Source organism: Solea solea, chromosome 18 (assembly GCF_958295425.1).
Source record: "Solea solea chromosome 18, fSolSol10.1, whole genome shotgun sequence".
Classification (NCBI taxonomy): Eukaryota; Metazoa; Chordata; class Actinopteri; order Pleuronectiformes; family Soleidae; genus Solea; species Solea solea.
The window spans coordinates 4,666,203-4,693,750 of NC_081151.1; the positions used below are offsets into that span (position 1 = coordinate 4,666,203).

At 44.9% G+C, this 27,548-nt stretch overlaps 2 protein-coding genes across 3 annotated transcripts in view; one reads left to right on the forward strand and one right to left on the reverse strand.

Moving 5' to 3' along the window:
• grem1b (gremlin 1b) lies at nucleotides 1-1,982 on the forward strand. Its single transcript, XM_058615084.1, has 2 exons — nucleotides 1-296; nucleotides 627-1,982. Exon 2 carries the CDS (start codon nucleotides 628-630, stop codon nucleotides 1,174-1,176), a length of 549 nt encoding a protein of 182 aa, XP_058471067.1. The 5' UTR covers nucleotides 1-296; nucleotide 627; the 3' UTR covers nucleotides 1,177-1,982.
• A 1,578-nt stretch (nucleotides 1,983-3,560) lies between these two features.
• The window catches only part of LOC131444589 (formin-like), a 34,176-nt gene continuing 10,188 nt past the window's right edge, over nucleotides 3,561-27,548 (reverse strand). The window contains exons 6-17 of one of the 2 annotated variants that reach the window (XM_058615082.1): nucleotides 23,855-23,942; nucleotides 21,039-21,100; nucleotides 20,823-20,911; nucleotides 19,233-19,362; nucleotides 19,004-19,150; nucleotides 18,864-18,923; nucleotides 18,614-18,734; nucleotides 13,030-13,122; nucleotides 8,847-8,898; nucleotides 5,219-5,368; nucleotides 4,186-4,267; nucleotides 3,561-4,091 (exon numbers count right to left, since the gene is read on the reverse strand). In XM_058615082.1, the coding sequence (XP_058471065.1) occupies nucleotides 4,047-4,091; nucleotides 4,186-4,267; nucleotides 5,219-5,368; nucleotides 8,847-8,898; nucleotides 13,030-13,122; nucleotides 18,614-18,734; nucleotides 18,864-18,923; nucleotides 19,004-19,150; nucleotides 19,233-19,362; nucleotides 20,823-20,911; nucleotides 21,039-21,100; nucleotides 23,855-23,942 (1,119 nt within the window). In that variant the 3' untranslated portion in view covers nucleotides 3,561-4,046. Of the gene's footprint in view, nucleotides 4,092-4,185; nucleotides 4,268-5,218; nucleotides 5,369-8,176; nucleotides 8,534-8,846; nucleotides 8,899-13,029; nucleotides 13,123-18,613; nucleotides 18,735-18,863; nucleotides 18,924-19,003; nucleotides 19,151-19,232; nucleotides 19,363-20,822; nucleotides 20,912-21,038; nucleotides 21,101-23,854; nucleotides 23,943-27,548 lie in introns of those variants that run through there. The other variant, XM_058615083.1, reaches the window with a different exon arrangement.

Below are 27,548 nucleotides of genomic sequence, written 5' to 3' on the forward strand. Positions count from 1 at the left end.
GGGGCGGATAGTTTTGATTTTCTCTACATCGCGTCGAGCCAATAATGTCGAGGGGAACTGTTGTGCACATCTCAGCTGGCAGACATTTAAAAGGGAGACAGTCCGGCGCTGAAGCAATTTGTATTACACCCCTCCAACCAACCCCCCCACCCGGCCCCTGTCTATGGAGCGGTTAGTCTCCCACCCATCCACAGTCCCGCCAGTGTACAGTCGACGGCAGTAGGTGCCCATCACCTAAGGAAGGTGCCTCCGAGGACTGACAGGATCACATCACGGTGCTTGTTGCATTCGAACGCGTGAGTAAATTCACTTTATTTATTATTTACGTTTGTTAAGGATCAAAAACTCCACTCATGTGCAAGAATGGCACCATTCTTTGCGTAATGGGTAACGCGTTGGTTATAAAATGTTTAAGCATGATTGAAATCATGCATTTATATTTTTCACTAAGGTATTTGGACACAAGTAATGTGATTCTTTCATGCGTTTCAAAAAAAAAAAAAAGTGGGGGGAAAGTGAACTCTATCCGTGCGTTTTTACGCAGCGTAAAAGCTTTGACAGCTGTGCGTAACCCGTCCAGAGTTGAAACGGCGTAGATGATGAATTCTTTTCTTCTTCTCCCCAAGGATGGCCAACTCGGCGCGTATCTTCTGCGGTATGGTTCTCATCATGGGGCTGCTTTACTCTCCCGTGGACTCAAAAAGAAACCGGGGTTCACAAGGCGCCATTCCTCATCCTGACAAAAGCAACCCAAACGAATCGGAGCAGCAACCGCAGCCTCCACAGGCGGGCTCCGGGTCCCGGCAGAGGCAGGGGTCGTCCTCGCCGGCCGACGAGGTGCTGGAGTCCAGCCAGGAAGCTTTACATATCACGGAGCGGCAGTATTTGAAACGGGACTGGTGCAAGACGCAGCCGCTCAAGCAGACCATCCACGAGGAAGGCTGCGTCTCCCGCACCATCATCAACCGCTTCTGCTACGGACAGTGCAACTCCTTCTACATCCCGAGGCACATCCGCAGGGAGGAGGGCGCCTTCCAGTCCTGCTCATTTTGCAAGCCCAAGCGTTTCACCACCATGACTTTCACTTTGAGCTGTCCGGACCAGCAGCCGCCCACCAAGAAGAAGCGCATCCAGCGCGTCAAACAGTGCCGCTGTATATCCATAGACCTGGACTAAAACACACACACACACACACACACACACAGCTGTGTCGTGTTGTGTTGCGCGCGTGTGTGTGTGTGTGTGTTGATGGTAGTAAAAAAAATAAAGAGAGGCTGTCTGTCACACAGCCAAGACAACACGTGTCTTAGGGTCTCCACCTTGGGGAAGTACGATGACTTTTTAGGCTGCTTACATCGACTATGATCCTCTTCTTGCACAGCGCGTGAATAACACATGGACATGCAACTCGTGATGAACTGCGCGAAGAACTTTTTTTTTTTTTTCCTCGTTGCCAAGTTTGAAAATATCACTGCATCACTGCACGGGAACGCGGACTTGGAATGGGCAGGTTTTACGCACGGCTTCCTCTCCCCCAGTAGGACTTCTTATACACACACACAGGCCCGGTTTATTTAACAAGTCACTGCTCTAAACACTCGTTTGGACAGGAACACATCCCTGTACCATTTTTGTTTTTTAATGATGCGTTTATATTTCTTTGTTTAACTGGTTGTTTCCACTGTGTGGAATTTGATGGACGAGTGGCGATTATTTGTAAATGGAAAAAATGTGATTTTTATTTCGCTATTCCTTTAAGAGTCCTTGATTGGTTTCTGTCCACCAGTGAAGATCTTTCATTCTGCCTACTCAAGTGTAGACAATAGGCTTCTTCTTTCTGGACTATGTACAGTGGTTTATACAATATTGAGATTAAATAGTTGTGAAATGTAAAAATCAACTCTGATGTAACCCGGTTTGTTTATTCATTCATTCATTTGATGAAATGATCCATGGAAACATAAAATAAATGGATGCTGGGATAGTGTGCATATCATTTTCTGCTGCACAACAAAAATGTGACTTAAAAAGTACTAACAGTAACCGGTTATGTGACAAAAGATGAGTTTCTCATATGAAATAACATTTTGTTTTGGAGTAAATGAGTCATTTTCTGCCCAAACCTGACCAATAAGTTCAATAAACAGGTTCCAATCATTAAAAAAAACGTACTTTATGTGCAAAACAATATTTTTTTTAAGTTACGAAAGGAAGTGACTTATGGTCTAAACATGAAGTGTGAATGAGTGACTCATTCTAAGTCAGTGTTTATCAAACGGCCTGAACGGGTGAATCATTGAATCACTCTTAACATAAATGGCACATTTAGGCCTGATGGAAGAGTTGTGAGTGATCAGTTGAACACACGCAGCATTTCAAAGAACCAAAGTCTTCCGCATCCATGAGTTTATTCTTGAAATTTAAAACAATTCCATAAAAATTTAGAGAGCGTCCACACAAGAGCGACTGAAGGCCGTGGGAGCCAACATAAAAAAACAGTGGAGGCTACGACAAAGTCCTTGTTCAGTATCAGCTCATACATATTTGTTCTTCAAACTCTCTTAAGTCAAACATAGCTGTATAAGGTGACGATCTCAATATTTCTTTTATACAAAATAAATGGCACACGTGAAAGACTTTGGAGGGTAAAAAAAAAGAAGAAGAAGGAGTTCAAGGTGCAGTTTTTAAGGATATCACGATAGTGGAAGTTTGTCTGAGGTATAGCAACTCGCATGGCTCCGGGTGACATGCGTAAATGTTTTCTTTCCCAAAATACAATTATCGTCTTTCCAAAAATCCCGCTCAAATCCCACACGTGAAAATATATCGTCCCGTCTGACTGATGCATCGAGCGGCAGCTCAGTCCAATTACAACTCCGAAAAATACAACAGTGCTGACTTTTTTCCTTTTTGGCATAAAATAAATCTTTGCTTACATAAATATAGTCTTTCTCTAATCGCACACGTTTAAATATTGAAAAAAAAAAGGATGGATTTTTATCATTAAACAATACAATTTGTGAATTTTTCTTTTTTTAACAAGGAAACCATAACTTTGCATAGGAAAAGAGGTGCAAAAAATGTGCAAGACACACCGTTAAGCATAACATGGGAGTGTGTGGCAGCTACTACAAGCAGGAAAGTGCTCAAACTTGTGCCGGGCACAATCTGACATACAGCACTCGATGAGGGATTCAAGTTATTTAGTGTTAAGTACGTACGATATTAGTTATTGGGCGAAAATCTATTGTTTCTAATCATAAGTCTGAGGCTCGGAAACCCGATTGTTCTACTCTCTTCTGGTCTAGTGCAACAGACACACACACACACACAACTCTCACTCACGTTCAAACACAACACGTCTTTATCCGCACTTGCAGCCCACTCATTTATCACACTTCTAAAAGCTGCACAGTCCCTGCCACTTCTATAACATGACATATTTACAATACTCGTAATGAGCCGCGGTGAACGAGCAGCTACGTCCACTGCAGCGGGAGAAAGATGGAAAGATTTCCAATCCCTCAGATTATGTTCTTGCCATTCTTTTTAAAAAAAAAAAAAAAAAAAAAAAAAAATCTGGATTCTCCAATCCAGAAGGAATCTCGTGTCAGCTGGCACTGTTGTGAATTCCACTGACCCACTGAGACCTTTCACAGGCCGGGCTCTCAGAGGGCACGCCTCGCTGGATGAATGAGGTCAACCTTTAGCCTCTGAGACTCTCATCACTTTGGCTCTGTCAGCCATGCATCCTCTGTGCAGGAGTTTTCTTTTAGCAGAGAGACCGGAGGAGGGGTGGGACGGGGGGGACGGGTGGGGGGACGGGGACCAGTGCTGTAAGTAGCACAGAAATACGACAGCGGGAGTAGAATGTTTTATTGTGAGTTTATACGGAGCAAAGACGCCGGTCCAGTCGACGAGGCAGGTGGCAAAACGCCGGCGGGATGAGGCCTGCACACTCCTCCTCCACATCTCCACCACTCTTCATTTCTTCTTCTTCTGCTGCTGCTGCTGCTGCTGCTGCTGCTGCTTTGTCCCTGCTCATCTCAGCTGGAGGGCACGCTGGCTTCTTTCTGCCGCAGCCTCTCTTTCTGTTTCGCACAAAGATTCAACGGAGCAAATTTTAATGTGGACACGGAAAAAAAACAAACCACCTCATTCTGCTGTATAGAGATTTGTTCTTACCAGACTGTTGGCATTAATCTTCTTGGTTTCAATTCTTTTCTCTGCTGTGATCTTCTTGATGTTTTCTTGAGCTTCCTTCAATCTACGGGGGGACGGGGGACGGGGGGGGGAGAAAAAAAAGAATCCACAGGGCCGTGATATTTGAAAGGCTCTTTAAAAACCACAAATACACACTGGAAAATAGCACTTGAGTAACTTGTGAAAACAATATAAAGTCAACAGCCTCTCATCGCACATGTCCTTGTGAGGTTGTTTATAAGAGCGAGATGTTTAAGTGTCTCCCCAGGGCGCACTGTCATGCAGCCCTGAAGAGACACACACACACACACGCAGACACACACATCCTCTCAGGAGATTGCGGTCGAGTGAAAGCCCCGTAAGTGAGAAGCGCTGGAGAATGACAGTGGGCTGATGAGATAATGAGGCGACCTTTAAAAAAAAAAACAACAAAAAAAACCACTTGGCTTTTATGGGTGCTATTTTAAAGAGCATTTAAAATAAAGTTAACTGAACGGTAAGCACCGTCGGCTGGGAGTAATGTGGGACGTGATTACCTAGTAAACAATTAAGAGAGAGCACATGGATCCACAGCGTAAGCTCTCAGAATCAGTAAATGACAACGACAGGTCAGAGGTCAGAGATCTCCTCTTTGATTACAACCCAGCATTTGAGCGTTACCGTCACACAGGAAGTGCTCATTTCACTTGGTTGTCAGAGGCGTTAAAACATGCGTTGAAACGTAACGGGGACAAGATAAAAAAAAAAAAAACCTGGTTTGAGCATGCACTCAAACCAGGTTTTTGTGAGCCTTCTTACAGTTGCCATTTTCACATTTTGTGACGTCATCGCCCGTCCGTCCGTGCACCGAATTGCACGCATGTCAACACGCGCCATCATCTCACTCGTTTAACGACGCACAAGCGCTGTATTAAGTTACCGCCACTGTGAACGCACTGCTGCTTCCCATTAAACTGCCGCTCTCCACCGGCCAAAAGACTTCAGATAAACCGCGGTGACGAAGAACCTCACTCACCTCTCCTTGGAGATGTTCTTGCTCTGCCGCACCCACGCGTTCTTGAAGTCGTTGCAGAACTCGTACCAGAGCATGAAAATGAAACCGGGGGCCACGTCTTTGTCCCCGGCTTTCGGCTTCACGCCAAAGTAGCTCACCATGTCCTGGAAACTGCAGAAGAAGGACGAACGAGTCGGTTTCATCACACGGAAACGCTTCATCTGATCACATCAAACTTGTGATTAAACTAAAAAATGCATTTGCTCGACACAATGTGAACCCTGCATTACTGTTTACTAGCTCTCATGCGATGCATAGGTTTGAGGTATCTCCCTCACAGAGACTGCAGTGAACTATGTTGTGTTTTTGCATACAAGGCTTGTATTAAAGTGTCTCTGTGTGTGTGTGTGTGTCTCTGTGTGTGTGTGTGTGTTTCTGAATATTATTCACTGGATAATCCTTGAAGAAAAATGAAGACGCACACTGAAACATTATGGATGGAGAGTCAAACAGAGGTGGCAGAAGGAGAACGTCCACCCTGCTGGGCCACGGGGGAGAGCCAGTAGCAGTGGCTCCATTATCTTATTGACCTCCGCTGCCTGCAGGGGAAGACGAGACTAGACTGCTGTTCCCTCAGACACAGCAACACTCTCTCTCACACACACACACACACTTGCACAGCTATACTTTTTGGGACTTGCATTCATTTGGACCAGGTTTTGGAGCTCCATGAGCACACCGACCTGCTCCAAAAAAGATTGTGTAAAATAAATTCTGTTATTGCTCTTTTCCTTCAGCGCTGTTGCAGGCCTAATTCAATTGTAACCAAACCTGAACTCGCGGGTGCAAGTCTAGCAGCCCTGCTGCTTCAGGTTCCCTCCCCTGCGCCTGAACATGAAAGACATTTTCTAGCCGTTGCCTGTCAAAGGCTTGATTAAAGGGGGGGGGGGGGGGGGCTATGATTCAAGGGATGCTCGCTGTCCAATTGACACACCGATCGGGCTCTGACCTCCAGATGCTAGGTGGCTCTTTTTTGCGACGCTAATCGAAGACACGTTCTGAGAAACGGTGCTGGAAACGTGCCGCCCAGGCCGCCAGCTGAGAAACGCTCCTGCGCGAGCCTGCTTCACATTTCCCAGTGATGCATCATCTTCTTGAGGACGGCTTTTCCCAGATCCTCCTGTACCCAGCAGCTCTCGGATGTTTAGACTGAGCAAACAGGGGGCGGAAATGTCACAGGTAGCTTTGTTGCAGCCAGGTCTGGTTTGATGTACAAGCTTCTCCATCAGCTCCTCTTCTGACCCCGGGTCACCAACGTCAAAGCGTGCACAAATCAAGCGTCTCCTTCTAGCCTCCTGTGCACACGCAGCAAGCACACACACACACACACAAGAGCTTCACTCAAAACAGATGCAAACACGCTCACACATGCCTGCTAAACATAAGAAATAAACAAAAAAAAAATCAAAGCATGCATGCACGCGTGTGTACACACACACACACACACACTTCTGTAATCCGTGCTATGATGCCACTGCCGTGAGAGGGTTTACTGCGGCACCCGCAGCCAGCATTCCTCACTGACAGCTATAAAGAAAGACGCATTACAAAAGCATGAGCGGCCATGAGAATCAGGGAAATATTTGGACAGGCAACTCCGCATTCCTTTGTTTCCCCCAGTGAAAAAAAAAACAAAAAAAACAGATTACAGGCGTAAACGGCGCGTTGTCGGAAGAGTTCAAAGAGGGCACGGAGTCCACTTTTGTGCCATAAGCCGTCGTCATATTAACGCCAGATACGCCACCGAGCGACTGTGAAAGCGTGACGGCGCGGTGACGGCAGAGGAGGGCGGCTGGCCAAGTGAAATTGAGCGTGATGAGGGAGACGGGAAGTTAATGAGGCGGAACTGAGGACAGAACCAGAAGACCTGAGTGGAACCCGAACATGAAACAGACAAATCAAGACTGCATGTTGGGGGGAAAACGCCTCAGGGCTCATCAGGCATTGGCTAACTAACGCTGACCTGTAAAAAGAAAAAGAAAAGCAAAAGCTGGTACTCCTCCAGGGCGTAGTGATCGTCAACATATTGATATTTTACAAATATGAGTCCAAATGAACAACCTCCAGCAAACGATTATGTTTATTAACGATTGCATTGTTTGCCACATGTTCATTTAGCTTGCTTTTATATTTTGCACACATTATTTTGCACATCAATGCATTTAAACTGAACTTTTTTTAAGTTGGTGATGACACCTTTTTATTTCAGTGGTGCACAGGCACGTCAATGGATTTCATAACTCAGCATTTCTTTTTCTTTTCTTTTCTTTACTTTGTTTTTGCTCAAATACAATGTGACCTCCCACCTAATTCTAACATTTAACACTTGGCAAAGCAACTGAACGTATTCATCAGTCACTCCACAGAACTCAGCGGTGAGTTTATGAATTTAACATCTAAAAACATAAAAATGGACAAATTGGTTTCCTCAGCCCTTTTAATATAGAATAAAATAAAGCAAATGCCTATCTATACCCTACCCTGACATCATTTTTGTGTCCATATCCTGACTCATATCACTTGATGAACTCAGTGACTCCTCACGAGGCCGAGGGTGAGGTATATGAGGTAGCACTGAGGATGTGCCGTCTATTTCCTTTATTAACCCACAGCCCTGTTGTTGCTGTTGTTGTTGTTGTTGTTGTTGTTGCTGCTGCTGCTGTTGTTGTTGTTGTGTGTATTATGTGAGGATCCCCCTCATCCAGCGCAGATGTGAGCGCCCACCCAGGGCCCGGTGAGCCTACTGACGCCCATATTCATCAACGGCGTGTCACTTTTACGAGGCGGCTCTGTGGGAACCTGAGACAGAATCTCCCCCCCCCCCCCACACACACACACCTCCCCTCCTGCTCCACCTAGCACCAGTCGGACATCTTCAGATGAAATTAAAGTAAAGCTTCATTAAAAAGGCTAAAGGGTGCCGTCAACTGCGGGGGGGGGGGCCTTTTGATCAATATTCCCTCCCTCCAAGTTCAACGCCTTCATTACAGTGGTGTCACTCGTGCAAATTGGGGTTCACACACACACACACACACACACACACACACACCAGACAGACATATCACTATAAGGAGAGGTTGAAGGACAGAGAGTGAGGGATGCAGTCGCCCCTCAGTGACCTTCTTGGCAACATGGAGGAGCAACATGAAACAGAACGTTCCCTGAGTTATGGTGCTGTCCAAAGCAATCCACGTCCCACTTGTTCACGGTATCCATTTTTCCCCGTGATCTGCGTGTCTCAGTTTCCTCCTTTCAGATATGCTCGCAGGGTTTATTCTGCGCAGAACATGGCAGATAAGAGTGACTGGAGCGGCGGGCGTGTTGTTCAGTTGTTGCAAGTTCTATATACGCGTGTGTTTGTATTCACTGCAGTTTCTGTTCTGTTCTGTTGACTTTTGACAAATCACAAAAGGTCTCGACGATGACACAGATGCATGAGGTCAATTTAGTGGAGATAATGTTCAAAATCAATTCCATTTCTTCCATTTAAAACCATCGTTTCTTACTAAAATTTCTATCCCATCTATGGGATTATCATTCATAATCTTAGTGTCTCCGCTCGGTTTTGATAAAGTCATGGTTTCCCTACCTTTTCTGTGCCGAATTGAGCCGGTCCTCTTCGGCCGAATGATCCTTCTGAGCTGTAAAATGAGAGAAAGCGGAAGATTCAGATTCAGGTACTCGGTGCACATCGATAACCGACTGCTAATTGATCCCGGGTCACCCCTGGAGTCCAGAGGGGGGCGCTGTGTTCATTCTAAGAGGGGTCAAATAGGAAGAGAAGAAGGAGGTTGAGATGTCACCGGCGCACTGAGCGTGTTATCAAAGTGACACTTGAGCACATTGTAAACTTTGACATGCTTCTGTGTGTTGACGCAGAAAGCGAGAGCCGGTGACGCCCGAGCTCGGGGGGCGGGGGGGGGGGGGGAGCGCGGGGGTCAGTTTGTGGAGGAGTGTGTTTATGCGTTTTTATACGTGTGTGTGCATGTTCCCGAGCAAGAGCTGAAACAGGGGCACAGGGGGTTGAGCGGAGAGGGAGAGAGGGAGAGAGAGAGAGGGAGAGAGAGTGAGGCTTGGGAACTGGAGGCTTCTGTGGACTCCTGCCATGTAAAAGTGTCTAAATGCAAGGCAGATGTGTGCGGCGGGCCAGGCCGAGGTGCAAGAATTTATCTAGGGCCAGAGAGTGCCTGTGATCTCAGATTTATTGCATTTTTCCAGATTCATCCTTTTTACAATGATGGGGGACCTTTCCTAGTTGAAGATTTAAGAGGGGGAAGTCTCCAAAAAATGCTTCAAAGGCAGGTTTGGGGGTCTTCTGGGAGAAGGTGAGCATGAGCCTCCAACCAACCACTCCTTTTACTTTTACTCCTTGAAACATGTACATGTTTTTTTTCCCCCTTCCACATTTGAGGTAAACCTAACGACAGGGAGGGCATGTCTGGGATAAAGTGAGGAGGGGGGGCCGTGACCAATGGTGTTAGACTCAGTGGGGGTCAGGCTGGCGCCTGAGGTACCCCTCTGGTGCGACCGTGCAGAGGTGGCACTGGAGCCGAAAGGCTGAGAGAAGGAGAGGGAGGACGTGTGAAGTTTCTCTCTCTCCCTTCAGCTCTCCCGTGTAAACATGAAACCAGTAGTCGCTAACTAGAAAGTTATGAGACGCGCATGCTGAGAGCGACAATAAATTAGGGCTTTAAAACTCACTCAGACACACTTCTTACAAAACCGCCGCTTTACCGCGCAGGCAGATAGAACATAAGGGATGCGGAGGATTTCCACCAGGCATCACTTTTTCCACCAAAAGCACACGGATGCAGCGAACAAGGAAACTCACACAGCTGCTACCTGCACATTTTTACGCGGGCTACGTCATTCGTCCGTCGAAAAAAAAAGGGATGTGGAATTTTCAGGGGGTTATTGGCTCGTGAGTCACTGACAACCACAGCACAAAGAGAAGGATGTGACGTGTTAAACGAGACCTGAGGAACACTGCTGAGATTCAGAGCGAGGAATTTGTTTTCAATTAGTCGTGGCGTGTATTCAATGTACAAAATATGCCCCGTGATAATATCCCCAGAGGTTTCAAAGAGCTCCCACTAACAAGGGAAACAGAAAAGGTGCTTGATTAGATGTTGGAACTGCCACAGTTGGATCAAGGTCTTTCTTTTCTTTTACATGAGACCAAAATGATACCGGATGATATTATTTATACTAAAGAAAACACATGTACAATATCAAATGCAAAGAAAATGAAGGTTTGGGGGCTCAACTTGGAAGACAAGGTCTAACAAGAGCAGGGTTCACTGGATCTCCGAGGTGTTCCCCTGTTAGATCTGGGCAAGATCACGCAGCGTTGAGTTAAAGAGGCCGAGCACGGGGCGGCCGGGTTCACCTGCACTCACTGTTAGTTCAGACCTTTGTTTATTTATTTTTATTTAAATAGTGTTGGCTCAGGTTTTACGACCCACGGCCCTCAAGCAGTATAGATAACGGATCGACATTAACCCAGCGAAGGAGGGGAAAAGACATTATCATCTGTAATTACTTAAGATCCTTGTGTATAAGGAGTAGATTAAACCGCAGCGTTTATTTGAAGATCTCCGACACCGTTCTCCTCCACATTAACTCCCGACAGTCAATTACAATCTTTAAAATCATGTGCCAAACACATGTATCCCGCGCGGGGCCGGCCGTCCTCAGCCTTCACCTGAGAGCGCGGTGAGAAATCCACCGCGCTCGCCGATGAGTCAGAGTTTAAGACCATGTTTTGGCCTTTTGAAGTCATGGAATCATTATGAATGATGATTACACAGCCGCTCCTCCCAAAGCAAGGCAAACAGCTTGAGGAATTCTGTTTATGAAAGAAAGGTTTACAAGTATTCCACTGGACGGTTTATGTTCCAGGACGTGCTGCAGCAAACCGATGCCATATCTCAGCCCAGTGGGAACCCTGAGGGGTTTATAAGCGCTCAGATACTGGCCAGAGCTAAAGGAAATGCTGGAGAACAAGGTGAAGATACAAGGCGGATGCGCAACGACACAGAGGTTCATGATCCCAGCGAGGAAACGCAACTGCTGCTTCCAACGATCTGGCTTTTTATGCACTAGAAACGGAATGCATCGTTTCACTGTGCGAGGAGACAGGAGGTGGATTCTGCGTAGTAACAGCATCAGTGTGTCACTGCAGTAAAAGTCTACACACCTGTTTGTCTTCTGGTGTATGGAGCGGTTTTCTAGTGTCGTCATTAGTATTAGTGTTAGTCTTATTATGCACATCAGACAGGCATACCCTAATCTTCAATGCCTGTTTTTAAATCTCTTCTTAAAACTCACCTTTTTTCATTGGCTTTTGACACTATGGAAGTTGTTATTTCCATTTAAGTCTGTTTTTGGTCGTCCTTATTTTATTTGATCTGTTTTTATTATGGTTTTTATCCACATTTTTTATGTCTTTTAATTCATTTAAATCGTTTTCGATGCATTTTATCACCTATCACCAGCTATTATGCCTTTTATTCATTCTGTGTTTTATTTATTTATTCCTCTGTACATCACTGTGGTTGTTTTAAAGTGCATTACAAATAACGTTGGATTGGATTGGATTATTATGCCCTTGCCTTAGCGTAATCTTGGAATTGTGTGTGTGTGTGTGTATGTGTGTGTTTGTTGCCATACACTTTTTGCAATATGAAAACTTCAATGAAAAAAGACTACTTTCCATTTTTGTTTATTTAAGGAATAATAAGAAGTAAAGTGGCAGCTACTACAACTATAATTAGTGAACGTAGGTCTTCACTAGATTTTTTTGACCGTCCCCGACCTAATGAGTGCGTGTGCCAAGTTTCGTGCATGTACGGTAAACCTGCTGCTCAGGACAACCAGTTTTTTGGGGGTGGAGCAGTTATTTGCCCCTCCCATTTCCAATTTTCAACGCTTTGTCACACCAGGATCGATGCGGTCGCAAAAATCTGTGAGTATTGGCGTATGTTCAGGCCCTCAAAAATGCAATTAATTAATTAATATTAATAAGAGAATAACTCCTATATAGCACCTTGTGCTTGAACCCTAATAATATGTGGGGCGGGGAAAAGAAATTGAGGACTTGACTTGTTTGCTGAGTCAAAAATGGGACAAGCAGTGAGGAGAACAGAGTGTGTCGGGGAAGCCGTGCTCCCGTCCCGGTGGTCCTCAGGCCTGATCCACTGAGGTTGGCCAGTCTTTACAAGGCCACAGCCAGAGATGTCCTGCCAGCTTTATGGCAGCCGAGACTACATGAGAACCATGTTAGGGAGCAACGTGATCCCTCTACGGGGCCTGTCGGCTCCTGTCCCGACGCTGTATTCCCAGAGATTCCAAGAGACAGAGCCTGTGCCATTAAGCTGACTTGGTGAACACATAATATACAGTGGGGTTTTGGGTGAAAACGGGACTTTTTTTTTCATTTCCATGACTTTTTCCTGAGCTGTGTATCTTTGAAGTCACTTGTAATTTGCTTTCAAGCAGAATTGAGGGCCAGCATCCATCATCGCAATCTTTGCAGTGAGTCTGTGTGTCACTGTGCGTCTCCACTCTGTGAGTCGAGTAGAAAATGTTTTGTGATGAGTGAATGAGCAGCCATGAGTTTACGGACGCTCACAGTTACACATTTATAGATCTGTGCAGTATTTGTCGTGGGAAAGTTCGATTTTTCTTTTTCTTTGGGTGATTTCTGCATAGTTTATACTGTGCACCACTGTCCTTGGCTACAGGGGAAAAAAAAAAGAAGCTTCACTTACCAGAAGAGACAAATCCCTCCATCTTCTCCTGGAAGGGCTGAAGGTGCTCTTCTGACGAGTTAGCGCACACCTTCTGCACGTCCTTCTCACAAACTACAGGAAAGAACAGAACAGGAAAAGGAGAAGGACACAATCAGAAGAAATGTGGGAGGGAAAAGATGAGCAAAAAGGGAAACAGTTTGATCTTTTTCCTGAACCGGCAGAGAAGAGAAAACTGGAAGTAATTTAAGGACATAATTGGATAAATCTGAAAAAGTAAAGTATCGTGTAAATAAGTCTCGTTAAAAACGTGCAGAACTATAAATCGAAATTTTCACCTCAAGTGCAAACCAAGAAAATCTGAGAATTGAGATTAAAAAGTGTTACATGTTGTCCTGCATTATTATGGTCTGTCCATGTTTGCTGTTCACACAAGCTTTGGAGGAAACAGTCGCGACTGAGCACGTTCCAGCCTCACCTTCCCCATTTCCTCTCAACCGTACACCGACGTGAGTTCCTATACGTGCCGGTTGAAAAAAAAAACTAAGAACTTTGGCACATTCTGTGACAACCTGTAAGTCATTAATGGCTGCAATAAATGCCTTTATTTGCTTATGACTGCATCGCTAAATTGTTCTGCAACACAACAAGAGCATTTACAGGTCTGGCCCCGCCGTCTCGCTTCACTGCGTTGCCTTTTTCTGATCCGAGCTTGGCTCTCACACGTTAGACATGTGGTGCTGCTGCACCTGCGGCGCGGGGTAAACTGGTTCTACGACATCTTTTATTTATTGGACGTCTTAGTTAAATAAAGTGGAGCGTTTCAGTGATTCAGGGACACTGAACCGAACGACAGCGAGAGAATAAATAAAAAATATGACAATTCATTGGGACAAACTGTGTTTCTTCACCAGAAACCCCCCCCCCCCCACCCACCCCCAACTCAAAAGGACCCATTAAAACATTGTTTAAAAGAGCGAGACTACAATTTGGAGGCGGCTCTCTTCCAAATGTGGTCCAGACAGCAAAGGCCGCGAGGAGAAAGCCCACAAAAACACAGCAGCTGGAAGGAAAAAAAAAAAAAAAGAAAAAGAAAGAGAAAAGCTCTGATTTGAAACATCGTGTTGGAGGGATGATTCATTTTGTCAGAAAGTTCTCCTGCATCAGGTCAGACACAAAAAACCTTGGTAGTTTTCCTTTTTTCTTTGCCAGAAATGAAAAACAATAAAGATGAGATTAACTCTAAAGTATCCTAACATATTTTTTTACCTGCATATTTTCTGGGTAAAGGTTTGTCCCAAATTGTTACATAGATTATTAATATTAATATCTTTTTATTTGGTGTCTTCCTTTTGGAGCATTGAACATGTCTAACACTGGATTATTTTAATCCAATGTAATGCGAGATATTATTAGATGTTCTGCACATGTGAATCAATCGGTCACGACTGATTTGTGGATCTCTAAACAACCGCTTTCATCCACTGAGTTGAACAACTTTCAAAAGCCATAAAGACTGTAATTCAAACTATAAAAAAATAAAAGTATATCAAGTATAGCTTGGATTAATGGCTGTATACATTTAGAAATATGGACATAGTTACTGCAATATTAGGGTGAGTAGACACATTATTCTGCACTTATATGTGCATAATGTGCTTGTCAATTTAATCTGGATTCTTTTATTTTGTTTTTTGTTGTGTTTTAACTGTGTAACTGTCGAGTGTTTTGTATTTGCTGAAAAAGAGCGTCTTAATCTCAATGGGATTTTCCTGGTTAAATAAACAAAAAAAAACATATAACTCTTACATTAAAGAGACCATTTTTCTTGATTTAAATAACACACATTTGTGTCGTATGGAATTATGAATTCAAATAATATTTAAACACATTTTAAGGTACATAAAGAGTGAATGACACAAAAACTGTCAACTTTTTTTCTGGTAAGCATAATATTTGATAATAAAAATTGGATATGAACAAGAATATCTAACTAAATTTGCTTTTTTTCAGCTCGTCATACAGTTACAGTCATTTTGCTTGCAATAACTATTGTGTCGTGTCCCGTGCATCTTATAAAGCAGCTATTACAGCTACTTATAGTGAGGCAGAGATATGCCTGGAAACATAAGCGTTGACTGTTGTTTTTACAGCAGCAGCAGCAGCAGCTACTATGAAGTCTGGACTCTCAGCTGCTTGTGGCACAGTTTGTGCCGTCAGACACTCTGTCCAGTCATGTAGCCACAGGGGACGAGTCTCCCACCACAGACAGACAGGGTAATGACGGGAGACAGAGCTCCGATCTTTAATGGCCTTCCAGTATTACTACGGGGGAAAAGACGGATGAGATCATGAGCAAGTGGACTCAGCATCTTTGGAAGTGGGGGCACCCGAGGGGTCGAGATGTCATTGCAATGGTTATTATTCAAATACGCGAGCGATAGATTTGTGCATCACCTGTTTAATCACGGTGGACCAGAACAGATTGAAACCAGAAGAAAAAGTCGAGCTTTGATTAGAGCAACAAAGTGGGTCAGCGCACGGCACAACACGTCATGACTGACTGGGAAACAGCCTTTTTGCGTAACATGAGGGGGCGAGATTGTGGCGGCGGAGTAAACGGGAAGACAAACAAACAAGAGAGCCAGACTTGTGATCCAGGACTTGCCCCAGTGCGGTTTGCGAGACGTCGGGCGACTTTGATGTACAAGTGCCGCTCACGGCACGCACACACACACACACACACACACACACACACACACACCACACAGCTGTGTTCAAGAGGACATGCCTGTGGAAAACCACAATATCGGCGTGATGAATGTTCCCGTCTCATGAATGTGACAAACAAGTGACTTTATTGCACAAATATAATAAATAAATATAGAATTTGAGGTGAACCTCTTAATCCCTGATCATTTTGGGAGACGTTTTGTGGAAAATATTTGACATCAGAGGTTAAACCGGAAAAGCGGTCCAGCCGCAGCATTTCCGGGTTCCGAGTACCTGAAAAGCGAATCCTCTCACTTATCTCTAATTATTCAGATTCCCAGCAGACTGTCAGACGTCCAGCTCTCCTTTCTATTGGGATGAAGTCTGAAGTATGACTGTGAGGTCAGCCAAGAGACTGGCTTAGAAGAGAAAGGTAAGATCCTCTCTCTTCATAAATCACAATCCAAAACCCCTGGATTAAAATTCACTCCAGAGGATGATTTTATTTTAGCCACTCGGCTGTAATTTATTTATATTCCCACAACGCGATCCTCAGAATGTAGCAAAGCCTTTACTAAATGTGTTGAACGGTGAAGGCACTCCGGCGTCAGCGACTTCACACATGGCCCTTAGAGCGCAGCCCCCCCCCCCCCCGCCATAAAACGCACCTCAGGCTAAAGGCCCTGCTTGAACCTGACATTAAAGGCCATTTAAAATCAAGACACTGTCTGATTTGCCACAGTGATGAATGCCTTACCCGGGCCAGGTCTTCTGTGAAACACTAAACTCCCCTGAGCAGCAAATGAGCTCTGACTGTTTCTTTTTATTTGATCCTATATCACTCGGTGGCGTCCCCGTCTCTCTGTCGGGTCCAATTACGCAGCCGTTAAAAAGGATCTTTATGTAGATACACATTGGTCGTTAAGTGTTGATCCGTGAACGCGACTTTCAAGTGTGATCTTTTAAAAGATGGATGCAATCTGCAGTTTGGGTGCCGGGGGGTTCCAGAGCTGCGCCGTGATTGATTTGAGACAGAGCAGGAATATCGTTCGTCTTCATGGGAGCTATCTGAGAGTTCTACAGTAGGTTTAGGTCGCCGTGGCCTCCCACTCATCCCTCTCAGAGAGAGGTCATCACCCTCTCCCCAAACAGGAAACCCCATCAAAAGAGGATCATGTTTCTGCACAAGCCAGTGAAGGAGAGGGCAAGTGAGCAGCCGGGGACTCGCTCCTGAGCATCACTGACGGTTAGACGCCGCACATGTGGGAAAACGTCTAAAAACTTCACTGTAAAGCACACGACTTGTGTCCTGAGAGGCATCCATGGACATTTCAAGCAAAAATGTAACTTGAGTAGAATAAGATGATCTGTTAAATATTGAAATATCCCTCCACAACACACCACATCCTGCTCCGGTGCAGCAGCTCACACTCTTTCTAACTTCTAACTAACTTCACCACAGTCTTTATGAGGGAGGAACAATGTGCTAGTTCCCCAGCGAAACCCACATGGTGGACTTTAAACGATGTTTCTACATCACACGTCATTTCATCAGAGGGACATTCCAGCGCATGAGAGCTAGTGAAAGTAATGCAGGGTTCACAGCATGTTGTGTGGAGCAGTGAGGAGCATGGTCCACAACACAAGATGCATTCAAGATACCTCTTAAATGTCATCACTTCTGCAAAAACCTTCTTTTTTTTTATAATGAAACAAAAAGAAAAGAAAGAATCAAATATTCATACTCATCCCTAATTTACATAAATGATGTCAGAGAAGGGGAGATTCATTTCTGACTGCTAACACCAAGTCTGACCTTTAACCCAGGGCTGGAGGGCAAGACACAGCCCGACAACTGCAGTCACCGCCTCTGGATCAGGTAAAGGAGCACACAGTTCTCCTCGCCTCGGTGAAATTCATTGTCGGCCTCTCCCGTGTCAGACACAATGAAGACGGAGGTGATCTGTGTTAGCGTTATAATTAAGAACAGTTGCTTTCTTTAGGGTGGTTTATAAAAGCCAGGCCTAAATATTTATTCCCGGCGGCTGGAGAGGATAAAAATGGTGGGAGTCATAGGTGGAGCTCACAAAGATCCAGAATCCAGTGCTCGCCCTGTGATGCTTATACCCCCGAGGACTACTGTGCCAGACTGCGCTGCAGCGGAGATCAAATATACGGGCCCTTATGTTGCATTTATTGTTTTCGGGTCTTCCATTTTTCCTAATAAATGAGTGACAGCTTGAGGTAGGTCTGGGTGATTCTGTAGACTCTTTGTATTTTTCCCCCGGGTCAGAGAGGAGAGGGCTTTAACAGCGATCTAAAAAATGTCGGCGAGAGCTGTGGAGCATATCTAATTGCTTTCATATGCCGTATTATTGGTTGATTTAAATAACCACAGACACCAGGGGCACCGGGGGCCGTCGCCTTTAACCTCCACGCGGCCCTGGCCAAGACTGACTGGCTGGCTTCGTTGGGTCACCCAGTGGCTTGGCGCCCATGACACACACACACACACACAAAAAAAAGTGCATTTATCAGCCGGTGTTGTCGCGCTGACGTTTGGCTCAGCGAGCTGGAATTTGCTTTCCGAGCTCTTCTCGAAAAGGAAGGCGGCGGAGACGCAGCTTCAGCTGGAAACAGCGGTGGCTGTGGTGTTATGATGACATGGGTGATACAACGTCTGGAAACTCGGAAAAGCTGCCTCAAACCAACCGAGGTCTCGCTTAAAAGACCCGCGGCCTGCTCCGTTCGGGGAAACAGGAATATAAATCACGTCTGAAAAACATGTAAACTGTAATGATTTGCACTTAAACTAAATTGATCCCGACATAAAAATGCAACAGGGAATTCAGTCACGTTGAAGTACTAATAGAATGGTGTATTTATGTCTCACCGGTTAGGTCTTTCTTCAGCTTCCTGATGTCCTTGGTGAGGTCTTCGAACTTCACCTGAGCAGCCTGGAAGAAGTCCTGAGGCTCCGGTAGAGGGAACACACTCTTGTCTGTACCAGCGTGCTGAAACCACACACACACACACACACACACACACACACACACACACACACACACACACACACACACAACAAATGTCAGGAGAGGGCTTTTTGACAACTTTCTAAACGTTTTGACACGACTGTGTCTCACCTCGTCAAAGTTGCGTAGGTAGTATAAAACCACGTAATCTATCAAATTCATGCGATTGTCCTGTGGAAGAAGTAGAGAGGTTCAGTGGAAGAAGAGAAAGTGATGTAATTATTACAGACGTGAAATAGAAGATGCGTTACCCTGCTCTTGACGTCCTTTAGTTTGGGGAGGATCTCCAATCCAAAGCCGTCCGCCTGACCTCTTGTCCTGTTCCCGCCGTTCATATAGTTCCCAAACGCCAGAACGAGACCAATGACATCCTTCAGACTGGTGCACTGCAGCAGCTCCTGACACGACACACACAGAAACAGTTTAGGGTTTGTATTCTGGGACTCGTGGCGTTTGTGGAACGTCAACGACGTCACTTACTTTGCACAGATTGGAGATGAGATCCACCTTACGACGGATGGAGGAGATGGTATCGAGGAACACCGACTGGAAAATGATGCAGCGGGCACGGTCCGCAAAGTCAGGAACCTGGGAGAGCTCATAGAGGAACCTGGAAAACAAAAGTGGAGGAGGAGGAGGAGGAGGAGGGGGGTGTGATGTGTTAGGACAGAATTAAACAAAACGTCTAACAGGAAAGAACTATTTCGGGGCCTTGGCAGGCTGAGCCTCCCGTATGCAGACTGGCTGAGTCAAAGCTGGTTTTCACAGACACAGGCAGAGGCAGCTGATCCTCATGAGCGGTGCTGCTCGGCCGGGTTCGAAAGGTCCACGGGGTCGGGTGGAGGGGAAAAGCAGCGAGCGAGCGGGCGGGCGCACGGAGACTGATCAAAGGTGGCTCCGTCCTGATGCAGGATGACTTATGTAAACAGCGCCGTGTCGGAGGGGGAGAGGTAACATCCTGTGTGATTAGAGCCCGCCGATGGAGGCAGACACTGAGTGGGGATGACTCAGGCAACCTCAGTGACAGCCTGGTCAAACATGGAAATGGGAAGGGCAGGCTGAGCGGCACCACTGCTGGGCCCGGGCCTCGTTAACCGGCCCCGAACTACTTGACCCTGACGGGAACTGGTGAACTGCTGAAGCAGTGGTCATTAAAGAATTCATGTGCACAGAAGGAGAAGAACTATATTAAGAAGATAAACAGAGGGGGATAGGTTATTATAACCGAATGAGTAATTTTTTTCTATTTTAAGAAAAGTAAAAATAGCAGTGTTAGTATATATAACAATGTTAAATGCATAAACCATCCAGCTGTTCGTGGTCAGAGGCTTAAATACAACACAATAACACGGATAAGAATATTTCCATATCAACACAGTGCTTTAAAACCTAACCCTCAAAATGTCTGTTTGGAATTTTTATTTTAACCACATAAGGGTCAAAAATGTCCTGTGTGTAAGTGCTTTTGACTGTTTTTTCCAGAATAACTTTCAATATCTGGCAGTTGTTTACATTTTGCTGCATGTTGAAATAGTGTATTAACAATTTGAAAGAAAAATGAAGTTTTATTTAGAAAAAAACACTTTAGTTGTACACAAACACCCAATAACATTTGTTTGAGTTTTTGTCTCAATGTGCAAAAAAAAGAGAGGAAACTATGTAACAGGTGGTTTTTCCAACTCTCTCCTCTCTGGTGACAAAGACCCTGATTCGCCAGCGCGAGTGAGATTACCGTAATAACCACACGTCGACTTTAATGTGCAATTTCTCACCTTTCAGAAATGGCTGGAATTTTTCAAACCGTCGCGTAATTGCGGTAATGCAAAGTGTCGCCTGTGATACGCTCGGTGTTAAAGGGTTAATAGGTTTGAAACAGTGTCACACTATAAAATATTACAATATTTCAGTGGATCAATATTTTTTACTGCCCAGTTTTAATAGCATAAACTATAATTAAAACTTGTTTGATTTAACGTTACCATAAACTACTAACATACTATCTATCATACTATCATTTCTTGACTGATATTCTACACACACACACAAAATGTTGAGACTTTTTTATCTTACTGTTCAGGTTTGTCCAACAGTTTGACTTCATCTTCTTTCGCTGTCTCATAATGTTTCACTATCCTCTCCATCTCGTCACTGGTGGCTCTCTGTCAAGAGAGAGACGACGACACACAGTCCACAATCAAAGGTCAGGTCATTTATTTGTGCTAAGTTTAAAATAACTTGCACTTTATACAACAAACACACCATACAGTACTTTTCTTCCGTACTTACATTTTCATACAAAGCTTCAATCGTCTCCAAATCCACCACAGAGTTGTCCACAGTAAGAACAGCTGGAACAATTAGAATATTCATTATAAACACTAAGTCAGTCTCATTAAATAATGGACGTGATTTCAGCCTGAGCCTGAAGGATAAAACCTGTTTTCCTGACTGGGGATGTAAACTTCATAATCACCATAGCCTGTAGTTTTGTTGACAGAACATTCAATTCCAGGTAAATGAATCCAAGAGTTATTATAGCTGAATAATGGTCCAACAGGAAAACAAGAGCCATGTGTTTCTAAAACCAGAGTGCTACTTCATGTGTCCCTTCTCACATTTACACTGCAACACCCCGGCACCGACCACAACGACTTAATATTCTGGCAACGTGGAGATGAAAGATACACCAAATTTTTCTATTTCTGAGATTAAAGTCAGACTTCTGATTTTTTGTATTTCTGAGATTAAAGTCAGAATTCTTTTTTTTTTACATGTAATTCTGACTTTAATCTCAGAATTCTGACTTTAATCTCATGACTTTTTTCTATATTTTCTTATATTTAATCTCAGAATTATGAATTTCAAAAATCTTAATTTTTAACATGTGGCACTAATACTCTCCCGACCACCACAGCCAATTGTGATTATTATTTAAAAAGGGACAAGTCACTGGTTTACAGCTTAGCGAGGGAGGAGAGGAGAGACGGCTCCACAGCTCCTGGATCAGCTGACGACGGCCTGTTTCAACCCATGCAGAACAATAACAACCTGCATGACGATCAGATTTACTGCAGAGCTGCAGTATTCGATTGCAACAGCGCGGTAGCAAGACGTACCTAATAAACTTCAAACCTGGGTATCTAACTTTTTTTTTAAATGAATACCATATAATGGTAACATGTGCCTGTAAATACTTCAATACACTGTCAGTGGAACATAACCACAGTAAAAATCACAGGCTTAAAAGGTGAAATGTTGTGTAACAGTAACAATTACAGCCTCAGTGACATTAATCACTGCGACTGCTGCTCACACCAGAGCGTGGAGTCATAAATCACCTGAGGACCGGGGCCAGATTTATTGCTAATGAATGACACTATTAATCTGTGAGGTAAAGAACGGGTTATTGCTCTTCCTTACATCGGCGTGTCTTGTCAAAATAAGTAAGGATTCATCATCGTTATGTAGAAAAACCGTTTCAAACTTCCAGGGTGCCGCTCTTGGCATCACGTATCGCACAATAACGGTTTTAACGCGACCCCGGTCACTTCTGTCTCGCCGCTCCGGCTAACAAGGTAACCCTATGCATTCTGGTCCCCAGCTGTTCCCGTTTGCAGGGGAGCTGTCAAACGGTCTCCCAGTGTCTGGATCTGAGGGAACGCTGGAGGTCCACTTCCTACATCTTATTAGAGTGGATTATTCAGTCCCTCAGCCATGCAGCCGTCAATCACACACCAAAGGGGGGCCTGCTCCGCTGTGCACAGGAGCACTCTGATCCGAGGGGAGCCGGATATCTCTCCACACCGGCAGATCAAAGCCAGACTGCCAACCGCCTCACACCCTCTCCTTCCACTTTTCACTCATCGGCTTTGGTGTGGAAGGGCCGTATGTGTGTGTGTGTGGTGAGGAGAACCTCTCGTTGCCCTTGAACCATGGTGGCCCTTGAGGTCCCCCAGTCACTGTGGCATGTGCAGTTGACCCCGTCGCGCCTGTAACCACAGTGTTGCCTTCTCTACTCCCTTTCTCTCTCCCCCCTCCCTCCCTTGTAGCTCTAATTACATTACATGTCCCATGTCCTTTTAATTTGGCAACAAAGGGGGAGGCAAACAGGAGAGGTGGGGGGGACTAGGACCCTTAGAAGTGCTTATTAAGGTGCTGTCCTTCATTGTCAAATCTAAGTTTCACATTCACCTTCCATTATGGCAAAAGGCCGTAACACAAAGACGGGGTTTAAACAGACAGAGGGGGCCAAAGTCTAAACAAAATGGGTTTCCTGGTGCTGAGCACTGTTTGGCTTGTATTTAGAGGGTGGTTTTATGTGGTAGGGCAGTGTCTGCAAGCTGCAGAAGGTGGTTTTGTTCATGCTTAGATCATTAGTGGGGTGTCAGTCCCATTAGGCTTGTGGAAACCGTCACTGGCTACAATAAACAGATCTGCTGGCCGCATGCTCAGACTAACAGGCGGCAGGCATGCGCTCTCTCCGCCACAGTCCCAGGACAGGAGCAATTCCTGGCCCATCCACGCTGTCCCCAACACACATATTATATGTTTACACAGATACACACACACACACACACATTTTCCACACATCTACCAAGCGTGCAACCAATCCATACTGCTTTTTTTTCATATAGAAGAATCTAACCAGCGCCGGAGGGATTTCAAGCAGCCGGACAGAGAATAGTGAAAGTTTGCTTTTTAATCCCACTCACATTTTGACAAATTAAAAGGCATTTTTTCTTTCCCACTGAGGTAACTGGAAAAATCATCCACTTTCCACTTGACACACAAATACAGAGGGAGAGAGAAAAGAAAAGAAAAGAAAAAAGTGTCTCTGGCTGCAGATTTGTAGCTGTCAGCTCGTAGGAAATTATTGTGGGCTGCGGGGCTCTTCCACACTATCTCTCCTCTAAAAATAACTCTGTCTGCATTTCATCACAAGTCATCATCAATTTATTGTTAAGTGGGACTGTAAATTCAGTTTATTGCTGAGAAATCTAAATAGCCCCCCCCCCATTTCTGGAGGGCCTCGCTTTTAAGGCAGAACGACATGACATCATGGCGTTCATGTGCGTGCAGAGATCGTAGAGAACCGTTCTCACCTTGCTGGATGTCCTTCATCTCCAGATGCAGGCTCGATATGAGGATGCCGACGTTTTGCGAACGCTTCCCATCCAACAGCTTGATTATCTGCAGAACAGAAAACACACAGTTTTTAGACAGTTATTGGAAGAAGAAATCTAAATAACCGGAAACGGCTCCTGGCACATAAAAAAAACTCTTGAAACTTGGCATGGAGGTCAGGTCTGGTGAAAATGCAATATTGGCATAGTTCCCAGACCTGTGCATTGCTCAAGGGCTCTATACCCCCCAAGGTGAAAACAGAGGCAAAACTGAATTTCCCAAAAGTTGGTGGGAAGATGTTATAGACCAAGACGAACAAAACAGACAACCATAACTACGGCCTCAACTCAACAAACTCAACAGGAAGTCGGCCATTTGGAATCTTGGCATCCACCTTGCTGATTTGCACCCTACGTAAATGAGCAAGACACATTAAAGGTGAAAAGTTGTCGAAAGGTCAGGGAACTGCTGCACTCCCCGACTTGTGGGACACTTGAAATTGATGTTGGTCTCATCACATTCCAACAATATTTACAGTTTTTTTTATCATATCATTTCTTATGCCATCACTCTTAATACTTTAACTTAGCATTTTTCAAACAGAGTAGATAAAAAAAGTCAACAGACTGATCAACAAAAGAAAGTCGTCATGACTTTTCATTGTGACGCAAAGGATGGAGAAACATGGACTCACACACACACACACACACACACACGCAAACCTCTTCCAGTTTGCCGCAGAACATGTGTGAGATATAATCAAAAAATATCAAGTAGCGGTGAAAGTACAAAGGCAAAAGTGGCACCATAAAAGGACAGTCTCGAAGAGCACAGCAAGGAGAAGCAGGGATTTTATAACAAACTATAAATTCACGGGATTTTTATTCCTGCCTACACATGGTCACAATTACTTATGACTGAATTAGCCGCAAAGCCAGGGAGAGTTTTGGCAAGGTAAGACCCTGCTCTAAAAGTTAATGTGTCAGGCTTCTTCATTAGGTACTACGCCGTTGCCGGCTACTGGGCTGACCAGTGGAAGCCGGAGAGCAGAAGTCTTAGAAGTGGGTATTGCATTACAGGGCGTTAGTGGGTGCCATGCTGCTTCCAGCTCTATTACTTGGATCGCTAGGGATCTCCCACTCTGGGGACGTGAGGTGGCTGAGGACCAGGCTTTCCCCAACACCTCTAATTAACCACTTTGGATGGGTCACAATAAAAGCAGCCCAGGAACCCTTCCCGCTCACTGTGTCTGCAGAACTCACCAATTAGCCTAAACAGTTAAGTTAATGTGAAAGGACAACTGAGGCTGGAACGCTTGGGTTCAGAGGCGCAAACAATTTGGAGTCTGTGGCACGACGCCGACGCTGAGACGTGAAGATTATCGTCTGAGGCCAACGGCTCTCTCCTGTGGACAGAAAGAGAACTGGACATCATCGGATACTGCTGTGGACGCTTGAATAACAGGTCAAACGAAAGAGAAGGAGGAGAGGAGAGAGAGAGAGAAAGCGAGCAGCCTAAGAAAATAAACAGAATGATGGAGACGGGCCATGGGGGAGTCAGCGTTTTGAGCTGAAGCAGGTGGCTGATGTTAGAAGACGTGGGCAGGCTGATCAGGGCCGAGTGGATAGTTTAAACAGCCACAGCCTGGTGTCTGACTATCAGTCTGAAGTCGACCAGAAAAATGTTACAATAACAACTGGATCAGGGCTTCCCATCAATAACCACCTCCGAGACACTCATCAACCCCAGCCTCGTCAGCCCCGGCAACGCTCGCAGCACGCCCCCACACGTCCACGTCAGAGCCGTGGCTCCAAATACGTCTTCAATAAACGCGGGCGCGAATTCGCTCGTAAGTCATTCACAGCTTAAAGTTGGTGTTTGTTCAAGAAGATCCGCCGCGCGTAAACATGATGCGGGTTTGATTGATGGTGCGGGTGCAGGAAATGACCATGTTTGTGTGTTTGCTGATGGATACATACGCAACCTCAGCTGCACATTTGGGCTTGATTGATTTCTTCATTCCCATCGCCCTCCCCTGATCACTGACATATCCAGCGCTCCCCCCCTCCCTCCCTCCTCCCAACAATACTATAGATGCTCTGAATCCATTGCCTCCTCTAGCCAGTGGAGTGGAGCCACATGCCTGCAATTATACCCCTGCTCCTGTCTGGTCCTTTCAGTTCTGGTCTGCTGGGGCAGGAGCGCTCTCTTCCATGTCCTCTCCTCCGCTTTGATATGCTAATCAGCAGAGAGAAGGGCTCTAGAGTAAACAAGGGCTTTGATTTTTTTGGGTTTTTTTTTTTCCTCCCTATGGCACACATGATAAAGATTAACTCACTCAAGTACGTATCAGCTGCATCCCTCGTGTTGGAACTTTTTTGGCGTGAGGAGTCGTCGGGGGGAAGTGGCTCATATGCATAATGTACACACACATTCCATCGCCTCCCCCCCGCCCCCGCCCCCTCCCCACTCATCTCCTCTCACCACCCCCCGAGCCCCCCGGAGGCTGTGGTGTTAGTATGATCTGGCAACACTTTCAGAGCAAGTGCATAATGAGTCGTGAGGATGGGCTGTCATCACACACGTACACTCAACCGCACACACACACACACACACACACACACACACACAGAAACAAGACACAAACACAGCTAATGAAACACACTCACTCGCATTGATCCATGCAAAAATGCACTGTTAGTGAATTCTGTTCAGATGTGTGTGATGATACAGGAAGGAAGGGGGCGGGGCATCTTGTGTGATCACTGGTCGACGTCTGCACACATTTTTCAGGGGGGAACCGATTTGTCTCGCTTACGGGAATGACACTAAAACCATTCGACAAACAAGTTCTTTATTAAAACGAGACAGCTTACCATCCCGAAAACAATAATCTCATTTTTGTAATCTAATTTTATAAGACTTTCAAGAGTGAGAAAAGTCAATAGCAGTATTATTAAATTAATTAAAGCAATGCCCCTATTTGTAACTTTTAATACTCTTAATTTTTATTTATTTGTGGTCTGTGCTAGATTTAAATGATGTGATGAGTCTACCCATAAATTAAGGAGAATAAAAGATTGTGGCATAATTGTTGAAGTTTGGCTGATGTGCAGCGTGGGGGAAAACTCCAACTGGAATAAAAGGAGAAGGAGAAGGAGAACATAGCAGAAGCACAGCGAAGTCATAATGGATGAAAAGACAGTGCAAACAAAATCAGCGTCAAACTAAATGTCTTTACAAAACAACTGTGGTGTCTAAAGGTAATAGTCAGCTGGGAGGCAAAAAGCAAAAATTGGTATTTACTTAAATATAATAGCATAACGAGGCATAACAAACATCTTTTATCCTGAAGGATTACAACTGAAGTTTAGAGTAACACCAACATTTCACAACTTATAACTATGAGCCCAAGTGTCTGAGTGACGCATCCTCTCCACGTTCACCGTCACATTCGGCTTATGTTATTTCTTTTCACGGAACATGCCGTAAAAAAAAACTACCACAATCTGTTCCTCGTCACTCCCCCTTCCTTCTTCCCCAACCTTTAATCCATCTGAACCATCATCAGCTGATGATTCAGCTGATTTCTGTAAACTTTAAGAGATAAAAAATGACAACGTAAACACGTCTCTTTTATTTTGACGACCTTCTCACTGGGTCGGAATTCTC

What these genes read in the sequence shown, in the direction of transcription:
- grem1b (XM_058615084.1), top strand. Translation starts at nt 628, where the DNA reads ATGGCCAACTCGGCGCGTATCTTCTGCGGTATGGTTCTCATCATGGGG.